General features: G+C 51.9%; 1 protein-coding gene across 5 annotated transcripts; it reads left to right on the forward strand.

Moving 5' to 3' along the window:
• The first annotated feature begins 717 nt into the window (after positions 1–717).
• HSPBP1 (HSPA (Hsp70) binding protein 1) lies at positions 718–14,911 on the forward strand. Of its 5 annotated transcripts, none has more exons than XM_060131290.1 (8): positions 718–739; positions 1,541–1,747; positions 3,873–4,077; positions 5,805–6,029; positions 9,882–10,037; positions 10,130–10,226; positions 10,697–10,808; positions 14,442–14,911. In XM_060131290.1, exons 2-8 carry the CDS (start codon positions 1,544–1,546, stop codon positions 14,514–14,516), a joined length of 1,074 nt encoding a protein of 357 aa, XP_059987273.1. In that variant the 5' UTR covers positions 718–739; positions 1,541–1,543; the 3' UTR covers positions 14,517–14,911. The 5 variants fall into 5 exon arrangements, 4 of the variants coding, with proteins under 4 accessions (XP_059987273.1, XP_059987270.1, XP_059987272.1 ...); XR_009537133.1 differs by lacking the exon at positions 718–739 and adding an exon at positions 870–983 and having other exon boundaries at positions 9,882–10,015; positions 14,442–14,479; XM_060131287.1 differs by lacking the exon at positions 718–739 and adding an exon at positions 870–983.
• Positions 14,912–15,641: the final 730 nt, after the last annotated feature.

A 15,641-nucleotide genomic window follows, 5' to 3' on the forward strand; every position in this document is an offset into this window, starting at 1 on the left:
ACACACACACACGGCTTATATGTTTGGTCTTCCCATCTCTGTCCAAAAGATCACCCGGCACATCCCAGACCGAGCAGTGTGCTCAATATATCTGCGACCTGTGGGCTCCACCAAAGTTGCGTACAACCTTTTCCTGGAGTGGGAGGGCCTCTTATGGAAGAGAGAACTAGGATTTCTCTAAGCCCAGTCCAAAGCAAACACCTCCAAAGACCAGGCACATTCCCGGACCTGAGCCCCAAATCTGGTGCAGGGAGGCCTCGAGCCGCCTAAACCACCTTGCCTGCGCATTTTACTTCCAGGCTTCAAGAATCACCTCCTTTGCACCTGGCAGGACTCAGGGAAGATTCCACGAGGGGGACGCTGGAGGATAAGAGAGGTCCGCACAGGTGCTGCAGGTGGGGGTAACGGGCAGCCTCCTATGACGAAAGGGGAAATTGAGGCCAAGAAGGCGGTGGGACAGGCCAAACTCTGCCTGGGTCAGGTATTAGTGTTGAGAACCCAGGGCTCTAGTAAAAGACGGAATCGGGGCCCAGGTGCAGGGGAAAACGCCCCGAGGGTGAGGGGACCCTCGCTACAGGCAACCACGGGGTGGGGCGGGGCCAGGAAGAGGGCGGGGCTTAACGGGGAGCGGCGGGTGCACGGGCACGGGGGCGGGGTTTAGCTGGGAGAGGGCGAAAGGCCTAGAACAGGGGCGGAGCCTTAAGTGGCGGCGAGGGGCAGAGTTTAGAACTGGGACAGGGTGCGTGGGTGTGGAAGGGGTCTAACCAAGGCGGAGCCAGACCGGGGAGCGGGGCCTACACTAGGGCAGGGTGGAGCTTGCAATGAGGAGGAGGGGCTCATTAGGGGCGAGATCCGGGCAGGGGGCGGGGCTTACACCAGAGCGTGAGCGCGGGGGGCGTGGCCTAGGTGAGGGGCCAGGCCGAGCGAAGTATCCCGCCAGGTGGGAAGGACTTAAGAACCGGGAGAAGTAGCCTCACGCCCAGGTACGGCCCTTAGTTGGGTGGCTGCGCGGGGAAATTCCGGGCGAGACCGTGAGTATTTCCGGTCAATATGGCGGCGCCCAGCAGAGTCAGGTGCGGGCGGGTTTGCCTTTAGTAGCGGCGGCGACACGAGGCCCGGGAAGGTGAGGTCCGCCCCGCTCAGGCTCCCCTCTTCGGAGAGGAGGGAGGAGACTTGTTGCTAAGAAGACCACAGGGAGGGCTTGTTGCTCTGAAGGCTAGGCAGTGGGGTTGCTAAGAGACGGGAAGGACTGCAGTGGAAATGGAGGAGGGGGTTGCTAGGGAGAGTAGGTGGGGCCCGTTGCTAGGGAGGAAGGAGGGACTTGTGACTTCGGGGAAGGGTCCTGTCGGTATGAGAGAAGAAAAGAGGGCTGTGGTTAAAGGGGGTGTGGGCAGAGTGGTTTGGGGTCATGCGGGGCCGCGGAGCTTCCCTAAAACGACCTTATCAGCAGACCCCCAGGAATCGACCCGCCAGGACGCCAGAGCTACCTCAGCGGGGACCATACCCTACCCCAACACATTCTTCCCTTCTTTGCAAACAGCCCATGGCGAACCAAGGCTCCGGGAGCAGTCGCCTTCCCCTGGCGCTGCCCCCAGCCTCCCAGGGTTGCTCGTCAGGGGGCAGCGGCTCCTCCGCGGGCGGCTCCGACAATCCCCCGCCACCGCGAAACCTCCAAGGTCTGCTGCAGATGGCCATCACGGCGGGCTCTGAAGAGCCAGACCTCCCTCCAGAACCCATGAGTGAGGAGGTAAAGGGTGGGGACCCGAGGAGCTGGGGTGAGGAACGTGGGGACAGATATCTGGGGAGGGGCGGGAGTCCCGCTGTGAAGGCATAGTAGACTGTATTTGTGCTCGATAGGGTTATTGTAGACTGAAGGTCAGATCCCTGGATCCCTGCACTGTGCTGGGAGACAGAGAGTCTTATGCTAAAAAGAAAAAGCAAGGGCTCTCCAGAGCCAGACAGTCGTGGATTCAGCATCATACAGCTGTGTGACCTTGGGTATATCACTTCATGTTTCTGAGCGTCGAGTTATTTAGTTGCAAGTTGATGATAAGAATAACAGTGGTACTTCACAGGGTAGTTCTGAGGTTCCAGTTGAAGTAGGGCTCAACACAGAACCTGGCACATAGGTCGTGCTCCTGAAGGCAGCAGGATATTATCATTAAGAACACAGGCTCTGTGGACAGACCGCTTAGATTTGACTTAAGGCTTTGTGGATGGCTGACTATGTGACCTTGGGCAAGTCGCACTTTTCCGTGCCTCCATTTTCTCATCTGTGAAGTGGGAATAACAGTAATCCTTAACCATGGAAGGTTGTTTCGGAGATTAATAGCAATATTTGTTATACATGATGTTTAGTTGGTGATGACAATTACAGTATACAAAATATGGTGCTAATTCGGTTACATCCATGATGTCATTGAACCTCTGGGACCATGAGGTAGGCAACAGGCACAGAAAGATTAACATCTTGCCCAAATTTATCCAGGACAGTGACCATGGAGCCTGGCCAAAAACCAAAAAAACAGCGGCCAGTTTTCAGCGCTTATCTTATTTGACTTACTAGTAGCATTTGATTACTACCCCCTCCCCTTGAGTTCTTTCTTCATTTGGCATCTGGAACAACATGCTTTTCTGCTTTTCATCCCACTCACTGGCTCTTCTTCCCCATCTCCTCTGTTGGTTCATCCTCATTCCCCAGCCTCTTAACCATGGAGCACACCAGGACTCTCTCTTCTACCCTCACTTCCTGTGTGATCTCACGTTGACGTTTTCCTCTGATGATTCTTTTAATTTTTTTTATTATTTTTTTTATGTGGTACGCGGGCCTCTCACTGCTGTGGCCTCTCCCGTTGCGGAGCACAGGCTCTGGACGCACAGGCTCAGCGGCCATGGCTCACGGGCCCAGCCACTCCGCGGCATGTGGGATCTTCCCAGACCGGGGCAAGAACCCATGTCCCCTGCATCGGCAGGCGGACTCTCAACCACTGCGCCACCAGGGAAGCCCTGATTATTCTTAAATTTATATCTCTAGGCCAGTGGTGTTCTCCTGGGGGGGCAGTTTTAACCATGGTGGGGTTGGGGGGGTGGGAGGTGGGGGCAGTGCTGTTAGCATCTGGTGGGTGGAGGCCAGGGATACTGCTCAATACCCTGCAGTGCACAGGACGACCCCCACGGCAGAACAATCCAGCTCAAAGTGTCAGCAGAGTCGAGGTTGAGAAATCCTCGAGGTTGAGATCAAGGCTGGACCTCCTCCCTGAACTTCAGGCAGCGTACTCAATATCTGGCCTTGGGTGTGTCATGGATCCCTCAAACTTAACAAGTTCAAAAATGAGCTCTAGGGCTTCCCTGGTGGCGCAGTGGTTGAGAGTCCGCCTGCTGATGCGGGGGACAGAAGTTTGTGCCCCGGTCCAGGAAGATCCCACATGCCGCGGAGCAGCTGGGCCCGTGAGCCATGGCCGCTGAGCCTGCGCGTCCGGAGCCTGTGCTCCGCAACGGGAGAGGCCACAACAGTGAGAGGCCCGCATACCGCAAAAAAAAAAAAAAAAAAAAAAAAGAGCTCTAAACCCTACTCCTCTTACTCCACTGCTGCTTCTCTTGCAGTCTTCCCCATCTCCTTCTAGTTGTTCAGGACAAAAACCTAGGTGTCCCTGACCCCTCTTTTCCTCTCACGCCCCACAGCCAGTCTCTCCATAGATCTAGCGTCTAGAAACGAGTCTGTGAGTAGAGAAGGTGCCCGGTAGGTACGTGCTGACTGAAGGACACTCAGCTCTCAGATGTTGGCTGTTATTATTAACGACTGTTGTTCCTGAGGTGATTATTGATGAGGTTTGCTTCTTTCCCCCACCCTCCCGCTCCGCCTCAACCCCCAGAGGCGCCAGTGGCTGCAGGAGGCCATGTCGGCTGCCTTCCGGGGCCAGCGGGAAGAGGTGGAGCAGATGAAGAACTGCCTCCGAGTACTGTCCCAGCCCACAACCCCCTCAGCTGGTGAGGCTGAACTGGCTGCTGAACAGCAAGAGCGCGAGGGGGCCCTGGAGCTGCTGGCCGACCTGTGTGAGAACATGGACAACGCCGCAGGTACAGCCAGGCCCGCTCCAGCCTGCCCCCAGCCTCCAGGGTCCTGTCCCTTCTGCCTTCTGGTCTCCCTTCTGTCTCTTGCCTCCTCCTCCTAAGCCCTGGGTCCTGCTGCAGCCCAGCCCTTGTCCTTTGTCTCAGGGACCACACAACCAGCCTCCTCCCAGCCTCCCAGCCTCACCCCTCCATTCCGGCTCTGACTCAGGCCCCAGGTGAGACTGCCCTGTCCCTCCCTGCTTGGTCTGCTTGCCATCAGGAGCAGTGATGGCGCCAGGTTCAGTCCACCACCTCCCTGATGCTCTCTGAGACTGACCATGTCACCCTAGTCTGCTGGAAGTCCATTGCCACTCCCTAGAGTAAGAGACAGGAGGTGGTCCTGGATGGGGTAGTCAGAGAAGGCCTCCCCGAGGAGTGGCATTTGATCAGAGACCTGAAGTGAGGGCGTGAGTCATGGGATTAGCTCTGGAAAAAGCATTCCAGGTAGAGGGAATGACCAGTGCAAAGGCCCTGAGGTGGGAACCTGCCTGGCCTGTGTGGGAACAGCAGTGAAGCCAGCAGAGCAGAGTGAGTGAGGGGTGAGGTCTAGGAAGTGACGCTGGGCATACAGGGGCTCACGGGCCAAGGCTGGTGCTGTGGGTTTTATGCTAAATGCCGAGAAGCCAATAGAAGGATGAGTGGTCACTTCCACTTGGAGGGGTGTGGTGTGGTCGTTGATGGTGTGGATTTGTCTGTTCTGGACATTTTAGGTACATGGAATAGTAGAATATGTCACCTTTTGTGACTGGATTCCTTCACTGAAGGTGATGTTTTCAAGGTTCTTCCATGTCGTAGCTGTATCAGAACTTTATTACTTTTTGTGGCTGACTGAGGCGCCAGTGTGTGGATGGGCTACATGTTGTTTATTCGTTCATCAGTTGACGGGCATTTGGGTCACTTCCCCCTTTGGTTATAGTAAATAATGCTGCTGTGAACACTGGTGTACAAGCATGTGTTCAAGTTTCTGCTTTCGATGCTTTTAGATATATATGTAAGAGTTGTCACAGGGTAACTCTGTATTTAACTTTTTGAAGAACCCCCAAGCTCACCAATACAGAAAACAGGTGGTAGGCTATAGTTTGCGGACGTCTGGTGTGGTGTGTTCTCCCACAGGAGATGTTCTGATTGTCACAAAGACTGGGGGTCAGAACTGGCATTTGGTGGACTGGAGCCTGGGACCCTGACCCTCCAAATGCTGACATTGTTGAGACACACTGGCCTTGGACAGACCCCCAGTTGGGTGCTTGGGGAGAGCCTGCCCTTGGGGGCAGGCTCCCCTCAGCCTCACCTGGTGTATTTGTCCAGTTGGGCTGCCGTAACAAAGCACCACAGACTGGGGACTTAAACAACAGAAGGCTCTTCTCTCACAGTTCTGGAGGCTCGAAGTCCGAGGGTTGATTTCTTCTGAGGCCCCTGTCCTTGGCTTGTGTATGGGGGCCTTCTTGCTCTGTCCTCATGTGGTCATCCCTCTGTGCATGCCTGTGTCCTAATCTCCTCTTTTTTATAAGGGCCCCAGTCATATTGGATTAGGGCCCCATCCCATGACACCGTTTCACTTTAATCACCTCTTTAAAGCCCTGTCTCCAGATAGAGACATATTTTGAGACCTTGGGGGTTAGGGCTTCAATGTAAATCTGTGGGGACACAGCTCAGCTCATCACACCTGGCCTGTCTGCTCCCCTCTCTCCACACAGACTTCTGCCAGCTGTCCGGCATGCACCTGCTGGTGGGCCGCTACCTGGAGGCGGGGCCTGCAGGGCTGCGGTGGCGGGCAGCGCAGCTCATCGGCACGTGCAGCCAGAACGTGGCAGCCATCCAGGAGCAGGTGCTGGGCCTTGGCGCACTGCGCAAGCTGCTGCGCCTGCTGGATCGGGACCCCTGCGATGCTGTGCGCGTCAAGGCCCTCTTCGCCATCTCCTGTGAGTGTCCTGGGGGCTGCCGGGGAGGGGCTCGGGTCCCTGGGGCTGGTGCCAGCTTCCGGATCTGCTTTGGGGCAGAGAGAGAGGGGCCTTGTGTGTTCGTTTATCCCCAGTACCTGCCGGGGCTCTGCTGGGTGCTGGGAACAGAGCGGTGAGCTTGCCACACCTGCCGCTGGTCAGAGAGCCAGAGCCTCACAACACGGGACGAGGCCCAGCTTGAGTGCTTTTAGGCCCCTCAGGGCTCTCAGTCTTGGCACTGTTGACATTTGGGGCCCCGATCACTCCTTGTCATGGGCGGGGTCCTCTCGGGGGCTGCTTGAGTGTCATCACAGCTCAAGCTGGGCAGTCAGCTTCTCCCAGAGAATGCAATCCAGGATGCCAGGTAGGAGCTACAGGAACTATCAATTCAATGCCCTTTATCTTTTTTTTTTTCCCTCTTTTTTGGTACCTCTTCAAACCCACCCCTGTCTTGTCCCTCCCCGCTTCCCTCTCATCACTGGTAACCACTAGTTTGTTCTCTACATCTGTGAGTCTGCTTCTTTTTTATTATATTCAATAGTTTGTTTTATTTTATTTTTTAAAAAATATTTTATTTATTTATTTATTTGGTTGGTTGTGCCGGGTCTTAGTTGTGGCAGGCAGCCTTCTTAGTTGTGGCATGCGAACTCTTAGTTGCAGCATGCGTGTGGGATCTAGTTTCCTGACCAGGGATCGAACCCGGGCCCCCTGAATGGGGAGCGTGGAGTCTTAACCACTGCACCACCAGGGAAGTCCCTCAGTAGTTTGTTTTATTTTTTAGATTCCACATATAAGTGATAACATACCATATTTGTCTTTCTCTCTCTGACTTATTTCACTGAGCGTAATACCTCCAAGTCCATCCATGTTGTTGCAAATGACAAAATTTCATTTTTTCCTTATGGCTGAGGCCTTTTATTTTTATTTATTTATTTTATTTATTTTTATTTTTGGCTGCGTTGGGTCTTTGTTGCTGTGCATGGGCTTTCTCTAGTTGCAGCGAGCAGGGGCTACTCTTCCTTGCGGTGCGCAGACTTCTCATTGTGGTGGCCTCTCTTGTTGCAGAGCACAGGCTCTAGGTGCTCAGGCTTCAGTAGATGTGGCTCGCAGGCTCTAGAACGCAGGCTCAGTAGCTGTGGCGCACGGACTTAGTTGCTCCGCGGCATGTGGGATCTTCCCGGACCAGAGCTCGAACCCGTGTCTCCTGCATTGGCAGGCGGATTCTTAACCACTGCGCCACCAGGGAAGCCCGAGGCCTTTTATATTTTTAAAAATTGATGTAAAATGCACATAACTATTTCCAAGTGTACAATTCCGTGGCATCTGTCTTCTTTTTTGGGGGGTGGGCATGGCTGCAGGGTATGCCATCGTGTGGCGGCTACCATTTGGAAAGTGGTTAGGACAGGCCAGCCCTGGTGCCACGAGCCCTTTCCTTGGTCGGTCTCCTGACTGCTCCTGCGGCCCGGTGCGTGGAGGCTCACAGAGGTTCACCCTCTGGCCGCAGACCAAGAGAAGGTCAGGTGGAGGAGTGTGTGAGAGCTGTGGAGGAGGTGGGTGGGGGCGCCCCCAGGGAGATGCATCTCCAGGCCACTGGCATCTAGTGGGCTCAGGCCAGGGCTGCCGCTCAACACCCTCCAGTGCACAGGGCGGCCCCCACGACACAGAATGGCCTGTACCCGCATGTCAGCTGTGCCCAGTGGAGAGGCCCTGGAGTGAAGGGAAGTGGTTGCTCCTGGATCCATCGTGAAGGCAGAGCGGACGTGGAGGGTTGTCCTGTCTTCCCCTCACCATCCGCCTGTCCTTTTTTTTTATTTTTTAAATTGAGTAATGTTTTATCTAACCCCATATATCCAAATTATTATCATTTCGGCCCATCATTATGTGGAGTATTAATGAGATATTTTACATCTTTTTTTTTCACTCTACGTCTTTGAAACCCAGTGTATATCCTACATATAAAGCACATCTCACCTCAGGCTGTATTTTTAGCTGTCAGTGTGGAGTGTAGTTCTAGTGAGGGGACGAAGTTGTGCTTAATGGGAACATGCTGTACCACTGCTTCACTTTTTACCCTAAACTGAAATAAATTAAACTCAAATGAGATTAACAACTCAGGTCCTCAGTGGCACTTGCCACGTGTCAGGGATTTACTGGCCACGGGTTTCTGGGGGCTCCCATCTATCCTGGCCTAGACCCTGCCCAAGTCGGCGCCTCCTTGGAGGTGCACCCCTCAGGCTGGTTCTGTCATACTCGGAGGCCTTCCAGGGTGCCTGTCACCCTCACGAAGTAGTCTGGCTCTCTGGGTCTTAGTTTCCTCATCAGTAAAATGGGATTCCTAGAGCACTCACCTCCTAGGGTGGTTTTGAGGATTAAAAAGAGATAATGTTCCCATCAATGGATGGATGGATTAAAAAAAACGTGGCTTATTCATACAATGGGATACTATTCAACCATTGAAAGGAATGAAATATTGATTCATGCTGTAACCTGGACGAGCCTAGAAAACATGCTGAGTGAAAGAAGCCAACCACAGAAGACCACATAGTGTTTGATTCCATTTATATGAAATGTCCAGAAGAGGCAAATTCATAGATGTGGAAAGCGGATTAGTGGTTGCCAGTTGGGGGAAGGGACTGCTAACAGGTATGGGGCTTCTTTTGGGAGTGATGAAAATATTCTGGAGTTAGATAGTTATGGTAAGCCAACCTTGTGAATATACTAAAAACCACTGAATTGTATACTTTAAAAAGGTAAATTGTACAGACTGTGGAATTATATCTCAATTAAAAATATATTTTTTTAAAGTACTCTGCTCTTTTTTAAAAAAAATAAATTTATTTATTTATTTTTGGCTGCCTTGGGTCTTCGTTGCTGCACGCGGGCTTTCTCTAGTTGTGGCGAGCGGGGGCTACTCTTCGTTGCGGTGCGCGGGCTTCTCTTGTTGTGGAGCACGGGCTCTAGGCGCACGGGCTTCAGTAGTTGTGGCACACGGGCTCAGTAGTTGTGTTGCGGGCTCTAGAGCGCAGACTCAGTAGTTGTGGTGCATGGGCTTAGTTGCTCCGTGGCATGTGGGATCTTCCTGGACCAGGGCTCGAACCCGTGTCCCCTGTGTTGGCAGACGGATTCTTAACCACTGTACCACCAGGGAAGTCCCTAAATTAAAAATACTTAAAGGTAATGCTTGCGAAGCACGGACCCGTAGAAATCGATGATGAGGATGGTGATGATACTGATGACGATATTGGTGATGATGATGGTGATAAAGGTGATGGTCTTGATGGTGATGATTGTGGTGTTTATGGTGGTGATGGTAGTGGTAATGATGGTAATGGTGATATATTGGTGATGATGGTGATGATGATGGTGGGTGATGATGATCATGGTGATGGTGGTGGGTGATGATGGTGGTGACGGTGAGGTGATGATACTGATGGTGAGATTGGTGATGGTGATGAGGGTGATGGTCTTGATGGTAATGATTGTGGTGTTTATGGTGGTGATGGTAGTGGTAATGACGGTAATGATGATATATTGGTGATGATGGTGGTGATGGTAATGATGATGGTGGGTGATGATGGTAGTGGTGATAATGGTGATGATACTGATGGTGATTATTGGGGATGGTGGTGGTCATGGTGATGATGGTGATGATGGTGATGATGATGAGTGTGGTGGTGATGGTGGTGATGGTGGTAATGATGATGATATTGGTGGTGATGGTGGTGGGTGATGACAGTAATGATGGTGGTGATGATGGTGATGGTGAGATAATGGGGACGATAATGGTGGCAGTGGTGACTGTCACCTCAAGGCCCCGCCTTCCCCCCTCCCCAGGCCTGGTCCGGGAGCAGGAGGCTGGGCTGCTGCAGTTCCTCCGCCTGGACGGCTTCTCTGTGTTGATGCGGGCCATGCAGCAGCAGGTGCAAAAGCTCAAGGTCAAGTCGGCGTTCCTGCTGCAGAACCTGCTGGTGGGCCACCCTGAACACAAAGGTGGGGTGGCCAGGGCAGGGAGCTGGGATGGTTCCTAGCGGGGAGTGCACAGGGGAAGGGACTGCCCCTCTGACCCCCTGGCCCTTCCGCAGGGACCCTGTGCTCCATGGGCATGGTCCAGCAGCTGGTGGCCCTCGTCCGGACAGAACACAGCCCCTTCCATGAGCACGTGCTTGGAGCCCTGTGCAGGTGTGCTGGGGCCCAAAAGGACCGGCCCCCCCGTGGGGGCTGAAGGGTTTAGGGTCAGAGGGGAGCAGGAACCACGGCGCTGGCCCTCCCTGAGCCTCAGTTTCCTCACCTTTGGGGGCTGCCACAGCAGCCTGGGGAGGAGGGGGAGGGTCTTTCTCACACTCATACTCCCCCATCCCCCGCACAAAGTACAAGCAGATTAGAGTCTTAAAACACGATGGAACGGAGCGGCTGGACAAGCAGGCAGCAGCTCTCACGTGTGGAGTCGGCTCCAGGCCGGGCACTGTGCTGAGTGCCCTGTTTTGTACAAGTCTCATCGAAGTCCCTGGGCTGGGGCGGGGACAGGAGTCAAGTCCACGTTGCAGGTGGGGAAACTGAGGCCCAGTGTGGGGGAGCAGCTTGCCGAGGCTCCCGTGGTTCGGGGCGCTGTGCAGAGCGAGGTCCCAAGAGCTGCTCTCCTGTCCCCGCAGCCTGGTGACGGACTTCCCCCAGGGTGTGCGGGAGTGCCGGGAGCCCGAGCTGGGCCTGGAGGAGCTTCTGCGGCACCGGTGCCGGCTGCTGCAGCAGCACGAGGAGTACCAGGTACTGCTGATGGGGGGCGGGGGCGCTGGCCCAGGGGACCCGGCCGCTTAGTGGGAGGGGCCAGCCTGGTGCCTGCCTTCTGGGTCTCTGTGGTCTCTTCGCCCACGCTTTTGTTTACATCCTCTTTGCAATTCATGTGTTTCTCTAGTCATCATTCAGCAAACATTTATTGCCCCCCCCACCCCATGTGACTCGTGCTGTGTTAACACCAGGGGGATTGCAAGGAGAACCAGGAGCTCGGGGTTTTGAGAGTTAAAGAGTTAACGAATTCATTTAATTTTTTTTTTCTTTTTTTTTGGCCATGACTCACAGCTTGCGGGATCTTAGTTCCCCAAGTGGAGATAGAACCTGTAACCCCTGCAGTGGAAGCATTGAGTCTAACCACTGGACCGCCAGGGAATTCCCCCAAACTCATCTAATTATTATCCAAATTATTTAATATTGTTGTTTACATCATATCATTCAAATATTTAAGTATTTTTAGATTGATAAATAAGTAAATGATAAATAGCAACAAATTAAATATTTGATTAAATAGGTAAGTAACTAATATGTGATAAATAACAACTCATTAGCTATTTAATTAGATAAAGGGTAACAAGTGATAAATAACAAGCAATAAATAACTCACTAAATAGTTAAATAGATAAGTAACAAATAAGTGATAACTCATTAGATATTAATTATATAGATATTGAGTAACAAGTGATAAGTAACAACTCAGGTATTTAAATAGATAAGTAACAAATAAGTGATAAAGAACAACTAATTACATATTCAGTAGTTATTTAATTATTTAACGGATTAAGTGATTTAGTTAACTTTGCTTAAGTAATTTATCCAGCCGTTATAGTACCGCCCAGACGCTGGTGCTTCAGCAAAGCTGGACACAGCAAACGGGCCAGCTTCTTGGGACTTCCATTGTGCTGAGATCATTCCTCTGTGGACACCATCAGGTGTTTACAGAAGGGTGCTGGGCACTGGGTGTGAGGAGCGGGGGTGACTGGGAGAGGCACAGTGCCCGCCCCCAGGGGCTCGCCCCCTGACCTCGTCACGGGAACCCGTGGAGATTTGTGCCCATGGCGGGCAGGGGCAGCCCCGGCCCTCGTCCGGCCTGTGGTTTTAGCCATCCTTGCTTGATGCATCCGTGTGTTTGTCCCCTGAGCCTCTGGTTTGCCAGATCCTGGTACCAGACCATGAGACCAACCCGGTGAGGGAAGCCTCGCGTGAACCGGCCAACATGCCTTGTTTTTTGTTTTCAAAACAAATTTTAGCAGCTTTATTGAGGTATAATTTACCTATATTGAAAGTGTGCAATGTGAGAAGTTTTACATACGTATACAGCTGTGGAAACCTTCATTTTTCCATCAGGGGCAGGTCACCCATGTGCCAGGTCCCAACCTGAGCACTGGAGATTTGGAGCAAAGGGATACAGCCTTGGTTCTCATGGGGCTCATGGGGTAACAGATAAACATGTAGACAAACGCACACACAAATACATATTTACAGATACATATCTATCTATACACACACGTGTAATACGTATCTATATAATTTAACATATACTGTCGTGTATAATATGACACAAGGAAGTTAGAACTACAGTGAGGAAAAATTAAACCAGTGAGGGGTTAGAGAATGGTGGGCTGTGATATTTTAGGTAAGGTGGTGCATTTGTTTCCTAGAGCTGCTGTAACAGAGTACCACACACTGGGTGGCTTAACACAGAAATGTATTGTTTCACAGTTCTGGGGAACAGAAGTCTGAAGTCAAGGTGTCAGCAAGACCGTGCTCTCTCTGAAGGTTCTAGGGAAGAATCTTTCCTTGCCTCTTCCAGCTTCTAGTAGTTGCTGGCAGTCCTTGACGTTCCTTGGCTTATGGATACATCCGTCACTCCGATTTCTGCCTCTGTTTTCACATGGCCTTCTTTCTCTCCTATGTGTCTGTCTTAGAACTCTTTCCAGATATGTAAATAGAAGTGTGCTTTAATTTCAGTGTAATTCAATATTATAATTGCATAGTATTCTCTGAAGTGATTACATCATGATTTAGCCAGTCCTCTTTTGTAGGTATTTTTGTGGGCCCTGTGTAGGGTTAAATTAAATTACATTGGTGCTTTTTGAATAGGCCCCACAGTCATGTGGTTCAAAATTCAAGATGCATGAGAGGATAAACAGTGAAAAGTCTCCCTCCTACCCCTATTCCTATCCACCCAGTTCTTCCTGTGGCCTTCCTAAGATAGTCTGTGCACATACAAGGAAATGTACATATCAATTCTTTTCCTCTTCCTCTCTTCATTTTGTGTAAACTCAGCCTATTCTGACCACTATTCTGCTCTTGCCATATTCCCTTTCTTAACATATCCACGAGTGTGTTTCCTGTCGGTGCCTATGGCTCTATCCTCTTGGAGTTTGTTTCCACTCTTTCACTACTATCAACTCTGCTAAAAGAATAACCTTTTACACATGTAACTTTAGGAGTATGTCTCTAGAACAATTTCTAGAAAGGGAAAGGCTGGGTTAAGGTAGGTTAAAGATGAAGTTACAGGGTTTAAGCGCCATGTCCTTAGCTGTTGCCAAGCTGTTCTCCATAGAAGTTGAACCAGTCGACACTGCAGCCATGAGGGTACTCAACTTTCCCACATCCTGGCCAGGATAGGGTGCCTCAAGACATTTGACCTTTCTTCAAGCTTTTCCTCAAGCCATTTGACCTTTCTTCAAGGTTATTGGTGAAAAGCAGTATTCCAGTCCAGTTTATGTTTGCATTTCTCCCGTGAGTGAAGTTGGGCATCTTTTTCCTTTTTTTGTGAACTACTCATTCATATCCTTTGCCCATTTATCTAATGGGTGGTGGTTTTGCAACTGATTCATTAAAGCTTTATTTTTTTTTTAAAAATTTGATTGATTGATTGATTGCTGCATTGGGTCTTCGTTGCTGCCTGCGGGCTTTCTCTAGTTGTGGCGAGCGGGGGCTACTCTTCGTTGCAGTGCGCGGGCTCCTCATTGCGGTGGCTTCTCTTGTTGCAGAGCACCGGCTCTAGGCGTGCAGGCTTCAGTAGCTGTGGCACGCGGGCTTCAGTAGTTGTGGCTCACGGGCTCTAGAGCGCAGTCTCAGTAGTTGTGGCGCACGGGCTTAGTTGCTCCGTGGTATGTGGGATCTTCCCGGACCAGGGCTCGAACCCGTATCCCCTGCGTTGGCAGGCAGATTCTTAACCACTGCGTCACCAGGGAAGCCCCCATTAAAGCTCTTGAAGTATTAAGTATGTTAGACGTTTGTGATGAGTTGCAAATATTTTTCACCTCAAATTGTTTTTCTTTCACTTTTGTTTCTGGCATCTTTCTGCTATGCAGATACCTTTTATGTTTATGTGGTCCAATCTATCAGTGCTTCTTTCTTGGTCTCTGGAGTTTGTATCCATGGAAGGGATTTTAAGTAGGGATTAATCGAGGTTGGTCATTTCTGGGAGTTAGGACAAGCTGGCGGGGGCTGATGTGAGGACAGACCAGTGGGGTGAGACAGGAAGCTTCTGGGGTGGTGGGTGGGAGGGAAGAGGAGCCGTTTCTGCAGGCAAAGCTGGTGAAGGCAGGGGGTGGCCTCTGCACTCAGGGCTCCCAATTTCACACCCCAATCCAGGAGGAGCTGGAGTTCTGCGAAAAGTTGCTACAGACCTGTTTCTCCACCCCGACGGACGACAGCATGGATCGGTGAAACCCGGTGGCTTCTCTCCCTCTCTTTGTGGGAACCCCAGGCCTCCTGACGCCCCCTCACCCACGAGGCCCTCTCCCAAAGGAGAGCAGGGCCTTGATGGTGCCGGGGCGTGTCAGCCCGTCTCTTCTCAGCCCTCAGAAGGGGCGCTGAAAAAGGCACTGGCTCCTTGGACCCCACCTCTCGTGCACCCTCACTCCATTCCCCCTTCTCGTGTCCACACTGGTCTTCCAGTAAAGGTGTTTCTCCTTCACCACCTCCTTCACTGCCACCTTTGTCACCTCCCCTGGAGAGTGCCTTGGTTGGGGAGGAGGGGCACGATCTTAGGGGACATGGGGAGCCATGGAGGGAACAGCAGCGGGCGGAACCTGGGAATAATAAAAGTGTTGCTATCTAAAGTCCAGAGCCATTGTCTTCTTTCATCCTCCTGGCCTCTCTGGAGAAAGAAATGTGTGGGATAGTCCTCCTCTTTGGCCCCTACCGTCTCTGCAACTACTCCTCTGTTTCAGGACTCTCAACGTTATACACCCGTGCTGCGGACCCTAAGGCGGAAGCCAAGTTCTTTCCCGGCAGGACGTGCGGGGGGGGGGGAATCACGTCGCTTCAGCTCTGCCAATCAGAGCTCGCCGTGCACCCGCTCGCGAGCCGCGGCCGGAGAACGGGGAGCACGTTGCGGAGGTCCCGCTGTACTGCCCGCGCCAGGGCTAGTGGTCACTCTGGGTACCTGGGGCAGGCCGTGGTTGGGCGTGGGCTTTGTTCCGACAGGAAAGCGCTAAGCCTTTTCTCCAGCCTTCTCCGAGATTGGGGGGGCGAGCTGGGACAGAGGGAAACTGCCTCGCCTCCTTTAATAAATTGCTTTTCAGTTTAGTCAAAGGAGCTTTCCTTTACAACCAAGAGTCCTGACCGGTGGTATATTTCAGACGAGGAAGCTGAGCCCAGGGTGGTTGTTCCGTGGCCAAGTTCATAGCCAAAATTTAGTCCTGGGCCAATTCCAAAGCTGTGCCCCTCCTCCCTGTATCCTGGTTTCCTAGACCCATTTAATGCCAGACTAATTCCTCTCCTGTGGAATTTACTTGTACGGGAGGGAATGGTTATTTTTTCACTCCCCTTCCCAAATTCAGGATAAAT

The sequence above is a fragment of the Lagenorhynchus albirostris genome, chromosome 19 (genome assembly GCF_949774975.1).
Source record: "Lagenorhynchus albirostris chromosome 19, mLagAlb1.1, whole genome shotgun sequence".
Classification (NCBI taxonomy): domain Eukaryota; kingdom Metazoa; phylum Chordata; class Mammalia; order Artiodactyla; family Delphinidae; genus Lagenorhynchus; species Lagenorhynchus albirostris.